Source organism: Pipistrellus kuhlii, unplaced genomic scaffold (assembly GCF_014108245.1).
Source record: "Pipistrellus kuhlii isolate mPipKuh1 unplaced genomic scaffold, mPipKuh1.p scaffold_m20_p_6, whole genome shotgun sequence".
NCBI classification, from domain to species: Eukaryota; Metazoa; Chordata; class Mammalia; order Chiroptera; family Vespertilionidae; genus Pipistrellus; species Pipistrellus kuhlii.
This window is the reverse complement of record NW_023425562.1, coordinates 36,451,473-36,468,791: the sequence shown is the minus strand read 5'-3', so window position 1 is coordinate 36,468,791 and position 17,319 is coordinate 36,451,473. Positions and strand designations below refer to the sequence as shown.

The following is a 17,319-nucleotide window of genomic DNA, read 5'->3' as shown; positions in this document are numbered from 1 at the left end:
TTGGGCAACAAATATGGTCCTGGGCCTGTGAGACCCCAGTGTCATAACCAATGGGACATACAGGCTGTGGTTTCTGAGGTCTCTCACCTGGTCCAACCATCCCCACCCCATCACCTGGTCCTGCTCATTTCCTGGGAGGGGAAGATCTGCTGCCTCAGGTGCCCCTGGCTTCCAGGTGGGGTCAGCACCCACAGACTCCCCCAGCTCAGCTGTGGCCTGTGGCCCATCTTGTCCCCAAGCCCCAGGGGCCCGGCCTTGCTGGTTCACTGCTTAATGAGACGCCTGAGGAACGGAGTGAGGAGGCTGGACGGCCACCCCACCCGCCCAGCCTGTCCCGGGACCAGGGTGGCTACGTTACCAGTTTGAAGAATTTGGAAAGTGTGCTCTGGGTGTCCTGGCCCTTCAGTCCCTTGTGAGCAGATTTGTAGTCGGCAGCTCTGCTCCCGTAGCCAAATCCAGGCTTCTGCCCCTCGGCTCCCTGCAAGAGAGGAGCACAGCTCCGGTCAGAGCCAGGCCCGGGGGACCCGAGGGAGCAGTGCCCTCCACTGGCCTGTCTCAGCGCTGGCCTGGCCTGGGCCAGGGCTCTGTTATGAGTTGCCCGAATGCTTTCATTTGAAAGATTGAGGCCTTTTCTACACCAGCGGCCTCCCTGCTTCTCACTGCCTGGTCCTCAAGAGAAGGTCAGCAGAGGTCTTAGGACAGGCGGAGAACCTCTGCCCACACGCGCCTGGAGGAAGGGGACCCAGAGTGGTCGTTCCTCAGAGGGGCCTGGAGGAGGCCGACGCTGAGTCTGGGTTGTTTGCAAGGACTGTGCTCACACTCACTCCGTCTCCTGGAGAGCTCAGGCAGGCGGCTTGGGATGAGGTGAGATTCCCAGCCCACACCTTTCTAACGTGTGAGCATGATACTCTTGCTCTCTGTTCCAAATGAGCCTCTCCCGCTGTGCCAGGAACCATGGTCCCAAGGGTGAGCGTGTAGACCTGGGCCTGGGTGAGCGTGTAGACCTGGGCCATGAAGGGGCAGGTCTGGGCAGGTGAGCCACACCCCTGCGTCGTGCACCAGGGCTCAGCCGGCAGCCTGGATGGCCTCCGCTCCCCTGCTCCCTCGCTGTGTGACCTCGGGCACGTGTGGGAACCTCTCTGAGCTTCCGTTTCCTCCTCTATAAAATGTGGATGAGAACAGCCCTTTCCTCGCTGGTTGCTGTGAGCATCCGTGAGTTAACGGATACCCTGCTCTGGGAACAAAGCTCTGAACTTGCGGTCCTCATGGGGGGAGGGCCTCCATCCCTGTCTCTGCCCACTGCCCTCCCCACAGGGGCTGGAGACAATCTCCTCTGTGGGCTGAAGCCATGGCAGAAGATAGTAGGAATATGAGAAAGTCTGTGTCCCCAACCTTTTCTCAAATGCGTCAGTTTCCCCGGGATGTTCCCCATGGGAAAGAAACGGGACAAACTGCAGTGTGGACACACGCATGTGAGCATTCGGAGTGAAGTGTCCCAGGCGTAGGGACAATGCTCACAGGAGGTGACCCAGCTGCCCACATCCCAGGGTAAGTCTCTGCTCCATGGATGGGGTCTGAGGTTTCCCTTTGTTTCGGCCAACAAGAAATAGGAGGGTGTTTCTCTCCAAAGAATTCTAGGGAAAAAAATAAAACCATCTCTTGATCGAGACCCACAAACCCCTTCAGCCTACAATCTCATAAGAGTGTTTGAGTGCTGGGGGCCTCGGGAACCACCTCACCCAGCCCGGTATGTTAAAGGTACTGGAGCTGAGCGTTGAAGGCTCAGGTTCCCCCAGGTCATGCCTGTCACTCAGCTGGGCAGGACTGAGCCACCTGTCCAGGATCCCATCACACAAGCAGTGTCTGCACTGTCCCTCTCACTCAGCCGAGGCCGGAGAACGGACACTGGACACCGGGTCTGAGGCGGCTGCTCTCATGTGAAGATCCGTTTCAAGGTTATGGAGTGGAGCAAGGGCAGGGGAGGAGGCAGAGAGGGCTGAGCCCCCTGCTGGAGAAATGCCAGCGCTGCCCTTGAGTCCTGGAGGCGTCCACAGACACACGCTCCCCAGGACGGACCCGGAGGGGCGGGTGACAGTGAGGGGCGGGTGACAGTGAGGGGCTGTTGCACCACAAACAGGGAGCCACACTTCCCCACCCGGACACAAACTCAGCCTGTCTTGCTCTCCTGTTTTTCTCCAAAAATAAAGAGCTTCTGAGAACTAAATCCAAGGATTGGTTTTCGGATTAATAATGTACTTGACTTTTCCTCCTTTCAGATTCATGGTCATTTATAGCTTTGAACGACCTAGAATTTATCAGAAAGCACAACGAGTGGTTTAGCAGGGCTGAGAATTCCCCAGAGGAAGGCAGTCTGAGCTGTTGGAAACAGATAGGCAGGCAACAAACGGAAGGCAGGGGAGAAGTCTGCTTGGGGGAAAATAAAATGTAGCGCACATTAACAGGAGGAGAAACGAAGGGTGGAGGAGAGCAAAGGCCTTTCTGGTTAACGGCAGGTGGAGGCGGCCTGGGGAGATCTGGGGGGAAGAAGGCTGGGACCCAGCTGCCAACACGTGCAGGGGGACTTAGTGTGAAGCCCCGAGTCGGCGCCTGCAAAGCTAAGAGGCAGAGCACGCAGTTACCAACACAAGGTTTCTGGGTCAAAAGTGGGTTTCACCCTTCAGTCTCATCTCTGTCTCCTCCTGGCACAGAAAGTCAATGGTTAATTGTCGGTCAGAGCTAGCCCAGGGCCATTTCTATATTATCGTTACCTGTTTGCAAAGTCATTTGGTTAGGAGAAGGCTCAAGTATATTTATGTAAAATTGCAGCAAATATATCAGTTCATAATTCAACATCAGGATGTGTTGGAGGAAACCAGGGGCTTTATGAAATCTTTTCTCTACCTTATCTCTGCAGGCATCTCCCCTCCCTCCAGTCCTCTCTCCCTCTCTCTTTTTTATTTTTTAAATATATTTTTATTGTTTTTTTACAGAGAGGAAGAGAGAAGGATAGAGAGTTAGAAACATCAATGAGAGAGAATCATCCATCAGCTGCCTCTTGCACACCCCCTATTGGGGATGTGCCTGCAGCCAAGGTACATGCCCATGACCCGAATCGAACCCGGGACCTTTCAGACCACAGGCACGAGCTCTATCCACTGAGCCAAACCAGCTTCAGCTCCCTTTTTCTTTTTAAAATTTTTAACCTTCTCTCATTCATTTGTATGATGCCTATTAATTGGGCATCTCGTATATGTGGCCTGTACTAGAGATTAAGGATATGTGTTCCCAAGACACACCCCATCCCTGGCCTAGAGGTTATTCTGAAAATTCTAATTTTTATAAACAAAGAATAATACTTAATATTAACCAGTAACAAAAGACTATATTTGGTTAGAATATTTTAAGTTGGTTCAGATGCTAAATTTCACTAGTATCTAAAAAGTGAACAAATTGCCTCTTTAAGGTCTTCATTAAAAAATTGTTCTGTGTTCAAGAGTTTAAAATTCCTCAGAAGGTTTTCCTGACTGACTTGATATCAAAGCTGTAGTTATTACTAACACACACACACACACACACAAAAAAAAAAAAAACAACAACAAACAAACAAAAAAAAACCAATGTTTTGGGTGAGTTAAGTCATTATAAGTCAGTATGTCCCCTACTGGGATCAAGTCCACAACCTAGGCATGTGCCCTTGACCAGAATCAAACCTGGGACCCTTCAGTCCCCAGGCTGATGCTCTATCCACTGAGCCAAAACAGCTAGGGCCATTTTTCCTCATTGAAAAGTCACCATCTGGGGGTAGGCTGACCATGTAGATGGTGCGTCAGCCACAGGCCCACACTGCAGTGGTGCTTCCTGGTGGGAGCCCCACGGGACTGGTGGGGGCCTGTGGGAGAATGGTTGTTGGCCCTGGGGTGCCTGTCACCGGTGGGAGGAAGCAGGGATATGACCTATGCGGAAAGGAGGTTGGCTGCTGCAACAGCTGCTCATTTCCCCTCAAGGAGAATGCATCCCGGGTCCTGGGGACAAGCTGGGCTGCGAGGAAAGGAAGGGGGAGTGACCGTTAGGCAACTGAAACTGAGCGGACAGACTCCCAGTGGCTGCGAGGACCGGGAGAGGAGAAGCCGCACGGTCATGCAATTGTCACCTACCCAGCTGAATCTGCTGAGGGACTTTCCTCGCCCCTGGATGGGGAAAGAAAGAAATAATGACATTGTGATCAGTGCAGGAAAAAGTCCTTTTAATAGAGAAGAAACACAATCACAGCAGCCTATGCTGAGACTGTGCACGTGTCCCGTCCAAGGGGGTGGCAGTGGCCTCCTAAAGCTTCTAGGGAGGATTTAGGATGAGGGTTCAGAGAACAAGTGAACGGGGATTGATTAGCACTGTCTGCACGGTTGTCGGAGGAGCAGACGTCATGCATCTCAGCATGTCTACTTGGGACCCACTTGGCAAAACTATGAGATCAAGTCAGGTAGCCATGAGCCCAACTCTCTCTTTGGAACACTGAGGAGCTTCAGGGAAGGTCTGTAAGGAAAGTGATGACTAATGAAGATATTCAGAGGTCTTACCTTTCCTTGTGATGGAGGAGGTGTGCGAGGCGTCACCTGCAAAGACACAGGGATGGTGAGCGGCAGTGGGGTCCCTCCTGCAGAGCAGCCCTGACCCTGTTTGTGAAACTCCTGTGTGGTTGGGAGTAGCCCATATCTCTGACAGTGTCCACGACCTATTACGTGAGGGCCATCCCTCTGCCCGGCTCCCCTTTTTCTGCCCCAGCTGAGTGAGAAGTACCGAGGATCTGAGAGTTTGAAAATATCCAGTGGTATTCAGATCTTCCAGAAGTCTCTGAAGGTGCTTGGGAGAATTGAAAATGAACCAACAGGCTCTAAGCCAGGAAACGGACTCGCCTTGGCATGTGTTCCTGGGCACAGTCCGGACACACTGACGGAGGCCGTGAACGTCACCGCCACCCCTTTCGGGGGCAGGAAGTAAGTGTCCCCTGGAATGCAGGTTCTGAAGGAGCGCCACCTGGTCTGTGACTTTGAAAACTCACCAACATGGAAAGTATCATTTAAAAATGTTAGCCGCACAGAAAGTTTACAAGTAGAAGACTGCGGCTTTGCTTTTGTTTTTAAGACTTATTATTATTATTATTATTTATTTTTAGCAGTTTTAAGTTTCAAGAAAAAATGCACAGAAATTACAGAGTTCCCATGGATCCTCTCTGGTTTCCCTTTTACCATCTTGCCTGAGTGGGTTCTTTAGTTCTCCTGTGAACCAATACTGTACCAATTATTAACAAGTTTATCGTTTATGTGGGTTTCACTGTGTCATACATGCTAAGAAATGTGACAAAGGGCCAAAACCGGTTTGGCTCAGTGGATAGAACATCAGCCTGCGGACTGAAAGGTCCCAGGTTCGATTCTGGTCAAGGGCATGTACCTTGGTTGCAGGCACATCCCCAGTAGGGGTGTGCAAGAGGCAGCTGATTGATGTTTCTCTCTCATCGATGTTTCTAACTCTCTATCCCTCTCTCTTCCTCTCTGTAAAAAATCAATAAAATATATTTAAAAAAAAAAGAAACGTGATAAAGGTATGAAGTATGCCCACGATCACATCACATCATCACACAGTATAGCTTCACTGCCCTGAAAACGCCCTGTGTTCCGCTCATTCATTCCTCCCTCCAACCCCTGGCAACCACTGATCTTTTCACTGTCTCCATAGTTTTGCAGAGCTTGTGTTTTTTAACTAAGCCCTCACTGTAAGTTAGTTTCAAAAGGAGTGAGCTCTTTGGTAAAATAAAAGTTCAGTGAGTAGCAGATGCTAAGGTGCTACTTGGTGCCAGATGTTAATGAGCTCCACCCCGAGAAGGATGGAGGTTTCATCTGGAGAAATGCTCATGCCCCTTGTGGATTAGAGTTGAGTCATGTGGGATATACTCACACCCTTAAGGATTAGAGCTGAGTCATTTAAAATACATCCATAACCTAAATGGCTGAAAGCTGAGTCATCTAGGATATACTTTTACCAGATGAAGATATACTTATACCCTCTAAGGATTAGAGCTGACTCATCTGGGATACACCCACATCCCTAATACATTAGAACAAGCCATCTGGGATATACTCACATCCCTAATGGATTAGAGATGAGTCATTTTACCTATACTCATATCCCTAGTGGATTAGAGCTGAGTCATCTCTAATATACTTGTACCCCCTAAGGATTAGAGCTGAGTCACCTGGGATACACTCACATCCCTAATGGATTAGAGCTGAGTCACCTGGAATATACTCACATTCTTAATGGATTAGAGCTGAGTCATCTGGGATATACTCATATCCCTAAGGATTAGAGCTGAGTCACCTGGGATATACTCACATCTTTAATGGATTAGAGCTGAGTCATCTAGGATATACTCACATCCCTAAGGATTAGAGCTGAGTCATCTGGGATATACTCACATCCCTAATAGATTAGAGCTGAGTCACCTGAGATATACTCACATCTTTAATGGATTAGAGCTGAGTCATCTGGGATATACTCACATCCTTAATGGGTTAGAGCTGAGTCCTATGGATATACCCACACCCCTGTGGTCAGTGCTCCCCCTCAGCTCTACTCACAGTGGAAGAGCACTCACAAGGTTTTTGAAGAAGTGGACTACGCGATTCTCATCTTGGGGCCGGCCGTGCTGTGACTTCTGGGGCAGGGAGCCGTAGTGGGTGGTTCTGGCTGCATGGTGTGCATCCTGAAAGACAGAGCACAGAGACCTCAGGGCAGGCCGCACCCTCTGTTCCATCCCTCTGACTCCTGGCTGCATCAGCATCACTGGAATCAGGACTTTGTGCTGGGAAGCTGCTGAAGGCGCCCAGCCACACCTGTGGTGGGGAGGGGACTCGAGCAGGACCTCTGCTGAAACTCCCTGAGCCGGGAGCTCTTCCCACCACAGCGTCCACCTCTGGGCCCCCAAAGGCAGCTAAGCGTGGGCAAGGGGCCGTGAAGGTGATGCCATCTAAGACAGGCCAGGTAGCCAAAGCTCAAACGGAAAACATCATTTCCTTAAGCTCATGGTTTAGACAAATACTCAGGAATCACACACAAAACCACGGCAACAGCGAAGACATGCCCAGTCAGTGGCTTTGGGGTCGCATCACATGGACCGCCCTGTTTCTCAAAATGAGTGACTCAGGTCACAGCGGCACTGAGTCGCATCACATGGACTGCCCTGTTTCTCAAAATGAGTGACTCAGGTCACAGCGGCGCCCAGTTTGGGAAGACAATCTGTGGGCCCGCACTCCGGCATCCTGTGTGCGCCTCCCCAGCTGTGGCTCTCCCACATCACACCCTGGGGTCTGAGACCCTGCTGTCTCCCAGAATCCCCCTGCTCGGCTTCCTGCTCACTCAGCTCTCAGCTCGCTGGCTCCCAGGTTTTCTTCACCACAGTCCTTGCACTCACCCCTGCCCCATCAGCAGGACACCTCTGCAAGGTGGCTCTGCCCGCTCCCTCTCTCCTCTGATCAGCCACAGGCAGCCTCTTCCCCCTGGTCTGCAGACCCTCTGAGCCCGAGGCCCTGGGAGTGTCCGGTTTTCTCTGCTTTCTGTCTTAGCTCTGAGGGGACTGGCCACCTCGCTGGCCCCTGAACAAGGGGGCCGTACGCAGGCCCAGCCTCCTGTGCGATGCTGGCTCTCTCGGTTCCCCCGTGGCTGTCTGGTCCCTGCCGCACGCTTCAACTGTAAAGTCGCTCCTCGCCCCATCCTCCTGGAGCCCAGGCTCCACACTGATGGCCTTGCATCGTCCCTGTCACCCTTCCCAGCCATTCTCCCCACGGTGGTTAGAACAGGTTCGGAAACAGCCCCTTCCTCATGTCCAGTGGCTACCAGTGCTGGCCCATGGACAGCACTTCTGAACAGGAGCCCCCTCTGCCCACAGCGCCCCCTCTTTGCTGGGCATCTGCCCCTCCCTGGGCTGTGCCCCTCAGCTACAAAACTAGGCCATGTGTCCACGGGCACAGCCTCTGCGCAGGGCTTCCTGCAGCCTGAACTCCCCTCCTGGGCCTCTGTCACAGCCCCTCTTCAAGTGGGCTTCCTCCCTCTCAGCAGCCTGCTGGGTTCTGGGATCTGTCAGCTCACCCATCCCCACCCTCAGACTGGAGCACTGGCCATGTGATGTGACGGGTCCTCTCCCCACCCACCCCAGACTTCGTACTTCCTGCTCCTAGGACCCAAAGGGCGCCAAGTTATGCTGTGGGCACAAGAGTGTGGGCAGAAGCAGATGCTAGGGTGTTTGAACACTGTGATGTCAGCAGCAGGAGAAACAGCCGGTCCTTCTTTTCTTATTCTCCTGATGCGGCAAGAACCTAAGTAATCTGGTCCCCTCAAGTTATCTTGCCTTTACCTAGTGCCTTTCTGAACTCACTGACTAGTCCGAATAATTATGCCAATAAAAGAATGGGTGTAAACTTAAGAATAAAAAAAAAAAAAACACCAAACCAAACCAAACAAAAAACCCAGACAAGACAGGAAACTGTTTAAATTGTTTACTTTAAGACAAACATTTTTAAATGCCTAATTTGCCTGAAGTTATTTATTAGATACCATCTAATGGCTTGAAATAATTAAAAGAGCTTAAAATTTAGTACAACTTACCTGTCACTTGTATATGTGCCATTTTCTGTACACTTGTACCGCATTTTGAGTTATAGAAGCATCATCTAGCTTTAATTTAGTTTAGTGATTAAACTAAATAATGTCTTAAACTTTGCAAACAGGTTTTTTAAAGAAATGAGATGTTCAGTCATACCATGCAGGTCTCGTATCATTAAAATGTATTTGTGCGGTGAGATAGTGAAGGAAGTGTTATGTAGATAATAATATTGTTCACATGTGAATTGTGCATGCCTGCTTTGAATGCTAAAAGAAAAACTATATTTTTCTGATTTTTATAATGAATATATTGATCACCAATGGGAAAAGTAACTTCAATCCTTTAAGAACACATGAAGTTGGTAGGTTGCATTATACCCCTCGGAGCTAGGAAATCAGGGGTCAGACGGGTTCATGGGAACGGCTGGCGATGAGTCTCTATGGTGCTCAGCACAGAACTAGCTGTGCAACAAGCATTAGCTGTGCAACAAGCATTAACCGCCTGTTGAATGTGCACCATTCAGATCACTGTTAATACAGAGTCTAACGTACAAGAGATCATAGGCAAATAGAACGGAATTCATGGAATTACACGATTCTTTTGCTGTCTATGGAAGAGTTTCTGGACTAGTCTCGGATGGAGTTCTGGGGAATAAATAGTCAGTTGCACAGATAATGTGATGTAGTCACATAGTTGTAATTGTATCATCATATTATAGTTGTAATGGCCTGTTACGTAAAGAACATTTCATCAACCATATTTCCATATGCTAACAGTAAAACAAAACAAACAAACAAACAAACAAAAAAACACACCAAACACTACCATATATAATAACATCAAAGAAGCAAAATATTAGGTATAACTCTAACAAAACAGGTAAAGAATCTTTATGCTAAAATACAGAAAATGCTAGTGGAAGAAATCAAAGATGACCTCAATAAATGGAGAGACATACTGCTGTCAAGGATTGGCACAATGAAAATATCAGTTCTTCCCATGTTGATCTACAGATTTAGTGCATTTCCAATCAAAATCCCATCAAGGTTTTGTTTAGACACCTACAAACTGATTCTAAAACCATAAGGAATTGCAGGAAAAAACACTACCAAAACACTACCATACAACTGTAAAAAAGAATAAAGTTAGGGAAATTCCACACTTGATTTTAAGATTTCCTGTCTCTATAGTCATCAAGCAGGTGGTGTTGAAAGAGGGACAGACATACAGATAATAGAATACCCTATGGTCCAGAAATAGACCCACACACATATGATCATTTGATTTTTGACAAAGGCACAAAGTCAATTCAACATAGAAAGATAGTCTTTTCAACAAATGGTATTGGAACAAATGGACATCCATATTTTTAAAAATTGACCTCAACCCAACATCTCACATCATACAAAAATTAACTCAAAATAGATCATCGAGCTCTATCTACAATGTAAAACCATAAAACTTTAGAAGAAAACAATAGGAGAAAATCTTCGTGACCTGGTGTAGGCATCAAGTTCTTAGACCTGACACCAAAAACACCACTCATAAAAGAAAAAAATTGGTACACAGGACTTAATCAAAATTTAAATGTCTGTTTTGTAAGGCATTATTTAGAAAATGAATAGAAAAGCTACAGGACAAGATTAAATATTCATAAGTGACATATATGACAAATGACTTAATATCAAAATATGCAAAGAACAATAAAAACTCCATGATAAAAAACCACAACCCAATTATAAAATGGACAAAACACTTGAATAAACACTTAATCAATGAAGATGGGCAGAAAACAAATAAGCACATGGAAAGATGCTCTTCCTAATGGCTTGAAATAATTACTCATTAGGAAGATGAAAATCAAAACCATGAAGAGATGCCACTATACACCTATTAGAAAGGCTAAAATACAAGATATCAACAAATAAAATCTAAACGTTTGTAGAGGAAATGCTGCCACTTATGTTCTTGTTTACTTGTTAGACCTGGTTCTTGTGCCACATAGAGGACTGTGTAGACACCTGGGATCATGGTCACAGCATGCATACGTGTGGTCATGCTGTGTCACTTTTCTTTCTTTCTTTTTTAATACTCACCAGAGGATATTTTTCCATTGATTTGTGAGAGAGAGAGAGAGAGAAATGTGAGAGAAACACATTGATTAGTTGCCTCTTGCATGTGCCCTTAACAGGGCCTGGGTTGGGGAGGAGCCGGGAACTGAGGTACATGCCCTTGACCAGACTCAAACCCTGGACCCTTTGGTCCACAGGCTGATGCTCTATCCACTGAGCTAAACCAGCTAGGGTGTCTCTTAGACTCTTCTTACTCAATAGTAAATTCCTATCAATATGGCTTTTCATGATGATTAATGAAACAAGGACTCCTTGATGGCAGATAAATTAACATGACGCTGGAAAGTTTTAAACACCCTGGGAGGCAAGCCAGGGGGTAAAGGACAACCGTTTTATTTCTTTTTAAAGGCAAATTGCTTTTTCCATTAACCTGTTTCATTGCACTGTTTTTGAAAAATCCTTCCTTTTCTCTGCACTTGTGATAACGTCGTTCACCAGCAGGGGGAGCCCGCCTACTGGGTCTGGATGGTGTGCTCCTCTCCACACATCAGCAAGGGATTTTAACTGTTTTCCAAGGTGCTGCCAAGTAGAGTTCTTCACTTGGAAGTAATGACAGGGGATTCGTTTCACCTGGCACATCTGAGATCAATGACCATCAGATTGGCAGAGATTCGCTCCTTTGACCAGAGAGCTGCTTTATGAAGAAAGAGCAAGGTTTTTGCACCACCACGAGCATTGGTTTTGGCCAGAGACAAACTGATGGAGTCATTTCCTGTGAGAAGAAAATGCCAGATCTTGGGGGGGGGGGGGGGGGGGGGAGAAGACCAATATTTGCTGTGCCTGTGGGTGTGTGTTGAGGGGAATAGTTCTAGCACTTTTTCTGTTTCTTGTCTGAGAGTGGAATGTAAGCTGAATCCCCATCAGAATGTCAAGGAATGAGTTGCATGGAGTGACCATCAGGGCCCGTCACCTCTGTGTGCTCAGGGCTCAGGTTCTGGGCTCGGGTCCCCTCACTGCCTCAGCGTCCACGTGCTGTCCTCTCTCCTGGGTGGTGTATTGGGAGGGTGCAGACGAGGAGCCGAGACCATAACAATAAATCATCAGACACATGAGCAAAAGCAAAGGCTACTGGGTTGTCAGTACTCACATCACAGACTGCACGCCAGGTCTGGGTGTGGACAGCCATTTTTATGGTCTCTTATAACCCAAAGTCCAGATCCTGATCCTGTCTACACTCTGCCCCTGAGAATAAAGCGTGCTCCCTGGGATATGATGACTCAGTCTAGTATTCAATGTCATTGCGTGTGCTCCAGCCTCCTTTAGGCCACAGGTGCAAAAAGAAAGGCCATCTGTTCCTCGACTCTTAGTGATTTTATGTGCCTGTTTGGGGGAAATTGGCCCTTTAAGTAGGATGTGGGCCTACTCCAGAGGGTGGTGCTGTCTGCTTCATGTCTCCTGCCAGAGGGGGCAGGGCTGAGCTCTGGTGGACACCTCTGCCCTTTCATACATCTGACCCCCAGCACTGTCACTGCAGTCACCAAGGTAGCTGTCCCTCACACCAGCTCTGTCCACCTCACGACACTGCTGGCTGTGGGTCAGTCAGCAGGTGCCCAGCGTGTTCCCATCAGCGTCTAGCCCTGTGACAAGGACCTGAGCCCCGGGGCCCACCTGCAGGTCACTCTACACTGTGGTGTGGTCACCAGCGCCATTTCAGAATCACAACTAGGAGGAGGTCTCTCTGTTAATCCGTCTCAAATGGTCCCCATAGTAACGTCCAGCAGCTGAAAGCGGTGACAGTTCTCTTCTTGGCACTTTCTTAATCAAATTCCGGCAATGTGCATTTCTCCCCGTGGCCCCAAAGGAAGCAGCCTTAAAAAGGAGTAAGTCCGACCGGTGTGGCTCAATGGCTGTGCATGGACCCATGAACCAGGAGGTCACTGGTCTGATGGTTTGATTCCTAGTCAGAGCACACACCCAGTTTGTGGGCTTATCCCCAGTAAGAGGCATGCAAGAGGCAGCCGAGAGATGACATTTCTTATTGAAGTTTCTATCTCTCTATCTCTCTCTCTAAAACCTAATAAAAACATTTTTTTTTTAAAGGAGTAAGAGGTGTTTCTACTCGCTTTCGAGCATGGGGTGTGTGTGTTCCTATGTTACCCTCTTGCCCCTACGTTGGGGGGCAGAGATTGAGTGATGTGCTCACCAGGTGTCCTCACATTCCATCCAGGGCTCGGTCCATCCGTGGTTCTGCCAGGCGGGTCTAGGTTGGGGCTCCTGGCCCAAAACTCACAGCAGGTGGGAAACTCACCAGGTGGACACATGGGAGAAGGCAAAGCTCATGGAGAAGAATGGACTTTTTAAAAACTTGGGTTCGTTTTGCTTGTCTTTTTTCAGATTGATGACTTTAGGTTACGTTTGAAGGTCAGATGAGCTAGGAAGTGCTCATAGGGTAGAGAACATGAGTATTTGGTGGATCAGTTAGACGCCTCCGTTAAAGTCTGGGGAACCGGGAAGTCGTGACGGTGCTCGTCCCTGGAAGATGAGTTCCCACTTGTTTCGTAAACACTGATTGTTCAGTACAACAAAGGCCATCTAGTTCATGAGGCCAGCTCTTTCCATTTGGTTCTAATTTTAAAAGATGCATTTTTATGTCATTAAAACCAGGGGCCAGTCAGCTCCCACTTTGAATGGAAAATACTCCTTGTCACAAAAGGTGATATCACCAACATCTTTCTATTTTGTTCACGTGATCAAACCCACCAGCCTCCAGCCTCCAGCACAGGTCTGACACTTGCTCCTTAGTTAAGGTGACCAGACGTCTCGCTTTTCGCAGGATAGTCCCGATTTTTAACAATTTGTTCAGAGTCCCCGGGGATTTCATTGGGAATTTTTTAAAATGCCGCAGGACGTGGGACAAATTGTTAAAAATCGGGATTGTCTCGCCCAAAGCAGGACATTTGATCACCTTATCCTTAGTCCACATGCGGGATGTGGCAGAGTTCACAGACGTCCACACTGTGGCACCAAGGTCCTTCCCTGAGGTGGTTTCACCAGTGGCCGGGAGAGTGAGGGAGGAATTTGCAATTTGTTTTCCCCCAATTTTGCATCCCTCTCAAGGCACACAGACCCCAGCAGTGAAGCGGCTGGTTGGCTAATCTGGTGGGAATCACAGACTGTAACGGTGTCGCCCTTCTTCTGGACCACGGCGAGTGGGCGGCCCACCCAGAGGAAGACTCAGAACCAATAATGTGATTTTTTTCTTATGAAAGTGCTAATAAATCCCGAATGTTTTTCACATTCTATTCTTTATGTCGAAGAAATGCAGCTCTCATTTGCACCCTGTTCTGCTGCCCAAATCTTTGGCCTCTGAAGTCCTTCAATGGCTCAGATCTGGTGGAAGTGATGCCTCCCCTGAAGGACCAGTGGGCTGATCCGCTTCCTGCTTCCTGCAGAACGCCTCCACCTGGCTGCCCACCGTTTCCCAGACAAGGCAGATGAGAGGGGCACCGCTGCTCTGTGCCTCTTTGAAGCCCCCGCAGGAAAGGGTCGTGACATCTTTTCGTCCCCATGCCACTCGCCCAGGTGCAGGCTAGATTAAATAAATACTCTCAAACAGAGCTGTGGTTTCGAGGGTCACCAGCGTGGGAATGAGGTGACACGGTCTGCAGGCTGAGCTAGGACATCTCCCTTCAACGTTGGTCAGACGGGCGTGGCACTGACCTCCAGGTTTCACCCCACGACGCCCCGACATTCTGAGAAGGGGCTCTCCCGCTCCCATTGTTTATCTACATTCTTCTGAGGGAGCGCTTGCACCATTTCTGGTCAAACAGCTCCTGAGCTGTCTCAGGAGAGCTTGGATTGGTTTTTGGTTTTTGTTTTTTGGCACAGTGGACATCTTGGGTTTTGCAATGTGGAGAATGCTTTCCCGTCTGATTGGCACATGCAGTTTGGCTCCTGCCCTTTGCAAGTTTAGAAGCGTGCTTGCTGCAGAGTGACTGACTCGAGTGAGTTTAATTACAGCCGTTGGCCTTTCATTACTTTGGAGGAAGCTGTGCTGTATTAAAGCCGCGGGGGCTCTTCTCTGTTGCTGGGGAAATCACAGGCGAGCCTTCGATTCAGGTGGAAATGTTAGGTACCCGCTGGCTGCTCAGATAACACATTTCTTCTCGGATACTGGCACGTGAGGATGTGGACAATGTGCCGCTTGCTGGGGTGGCAGGGGGACCGTCCTTTGCCCTGGGAGGAGAGGGGCCAGTTTTCCAGTTGGAGAGTCTGGAGTGCTAGTGCCTTGTGAGGTGCGGGCAGCGGGCAGCGACCTGCTGGGTGAGACGCATGAGGGTGGCAGGGGGCATCTGCCATCCTCTCGCATGCTTCACCCGAATGGAGGACCTGAGGCTCCCACTTGCTGGTGAGGACGGCCTCACCCTACACCAAGGCCGTGCTGCAGTGGAAACCAGAGATCTCCTGGCACAGTGACTGAGGGGAGGGTGCTATCTGGGCACAGAGAGCCAGGAGGGAGTCCATGTCGCAGTCCAGGCTTCTGGCTTCTGCACGAGGGAGGCCCTTGTGGTGCCTGCGCTTTTCTGACCTGGGATTTGATCCTAAAGGAGAGGCGCTTCCGGAGCTGGTCCCCCAGTCTCGCCTCCTGGCAGGCGGAGGGGATGAAGGCGAAAGGGATGGAGGCGAAGGCACGGACGGGGAGAGGCCAGAAGCTGCAATTGTTGTGCCTTTTTCCTTAGGTGGCTCTGCCGTCTCCTCCATCTGGGATTTGCAGCCTGTTGCAGGGCCGCCAGGAGGCTCGTAGGGCCACGGGGTCTCCATCTAGGGCTACGGGACTAAGGCAATCGCAATGCCCGGAGCGGCCACACGGTAACCTTCCTCCACTCCAGGCTCCTCTGGGCCTGACTTTCTGGGCCCAGAACAGCGGGAGCAGAACTGGATGTTGGCCATAACCTCCCTGATCTTCCCTTTGCTTCGAGCGGCTGCTCTGGTGGGACCTCCTTGTCCCTGAAGTGCGAGAAAGCTCCCTCCAGCATAGACATCAGGCTGCCTGCTCCACATCGTCACCCAACACAGGCACCAGGCCTGCCCTTGGCTCAGACCCAGCTGTCTCCATGCACAGCGTGGGGTGGGGAGTGTCCTGCAAAGGAGCCGCCAAGCATCCCCTGAAGGTCCTGGCGGTGTCCTGGCTTCACCATGAGGCAGGAGGCCCTGAGGAGAGGTGAGGGCCTGAGTGAGGCCATCAGACCTGGGGCATGAGGTTCGGATTCCCACCGCTTTCCTCAAGGCGACAGGCCTGAGTCCTTAACCCCACTGGGCCTGGTTGGCTGTGGAGTCAGAAGTGGGAGTGTCTTGGGGAGTTCTCTGTGGCCATAGGTCCCTGCTGGGGCTGGTGGGAGAGGTAGGCGGGAACCTGAGATGGCTGGGCCATGGGTCAGACCAGACACTCCAGGCCCTGGAGCCAGCAGCTGATGGAGGGGAGGGTGGGGGCTTCTCCTCGCTGTTCTCGGTCCACCTCCAAGGCCCGGGGGGCCAGACCTGTGGGGTGAATGTGGGCTGAGCCCCTTCCTCCGTCCCAGGCACGTGGCCTGCAACCACCCCAGCGGGTGTCTGAGGGGTGCTCGGCCACCTGCAATAGTCCCACTGCAGGTGGAGGCGCAGAGCTGTGCAGATGGGGGACTGGGGCGAGAAGGATCCACTGCTCGCCAGGGAGGGGCCGTCCCTGTCGTAGGTTTTCCTCCTCCTTTCTCCCGTGCATTCCTTGCTTTCTCAGCGTGCTTTAGACTCCTCTGATGTTATTTCCTCCCTTCACTTGAGCGCCTCCTCCCACCCCACAGTCAGGTCACAGCCCCGGAGCCTGGCTCCGAGCCGGGGCGCGATGCGGCTCTCCTGCCCCTGAGCTGCTTCGTCCTGTGGCGTCTCCTCCCCGACTTCGGGGCAGGTGGCCCTTTGTACCCTTCGAGCTGGATTTGCAGACACCAGGAGGAAGGCTGTGGCGTCAGGGGACACACGTCAACGGGCCCCTGCCCGTTGTCACCTTCAGGGTTCAGAACCGAAGGGGAGGGCCTCATTGGCTGCCGGTCCACCCGGCAGCTCCCGGCTTCACGGGAGACGGTTTCCTCCGAGAGCCGATTTCAGGAGCCTTTGTCCTGTGACCGTGGGACAAGGTATTTCAGAACCACTTGCTGCAACTGGCCTTGCTCTCCTTTCCCGGGGGCCGGTGTCGTTCAACCTGCCCCCCAGTAAACACGGCCGCTTTCTGGGGACAAGGAAGAGCCCCACAGTGTGGGGGAAACAGCCAAGACCAAGATGGCAGGAGCACTTCCTGGGAGGGAGGTCCCGGGTGCCTCTGAGAAGGCGCGGCAGAGCGGCTCCTGCCCCCGGTGCAATGGCTCTGGGCCAGGCCACCTGCCTCCCCATCCCCCCTGGGGCAGAGCCGCAGCTGGAAGGGGATTGCTGAGAGCCTGATGCTATCATAAGGTCCCCGAAGGGTCCTCACCACCAGCAACAATCTGGGGAGCCATCGCCTGCCTCGTATTTTGCCTTTGATTTCAAGTCACTTCTGTCTCCGCCTCCCTTGCTCTTAATAAACAC

The 17,319-nt window shown here is 50.5% G+C and overlaps 1 protein-coding gene across 11 annotated transcripts in view; it reads right to left on the bottom strand.

Moving 5' to 3' along the window:
• LOC118708074 (myelin basic protein) overlaps nt 1-17,319 on the bottom strand; it is a 77,248-nt gene that overhangs the window by 5,181 nt on the left and 54,748 nt on the right. For 4 of the 11 annotated variants that reach the window (XM_045574658.1, XM_045574661.1, XM_036419036.2 and 1 more), the window contains 4 exons: nt 6,650-6,757; nt 4,575-4,610; nt 4,155-4,187; nt 359-478 (listed from right to left, as the gene is read on the bottom strand). In XM_045574658.1, coding sequence (XP_045430614.1) covers nt 359-478; nt 4,155-4,187; nt 4,575-4,610; nt 6,650-6,757 — 297 coding nt within the window. The remainder of the gene's footprint in view (nt 1-358; nt 479-4,154; nt 4,188-4,574; nt 4,611-6,649; nt 6,758-17,319) is intronic. The other 7 variants (XM_045574659.1, XM_045574662.1, XM_036419037.2 and 4 more) reach the window with 2 other exon arrangements.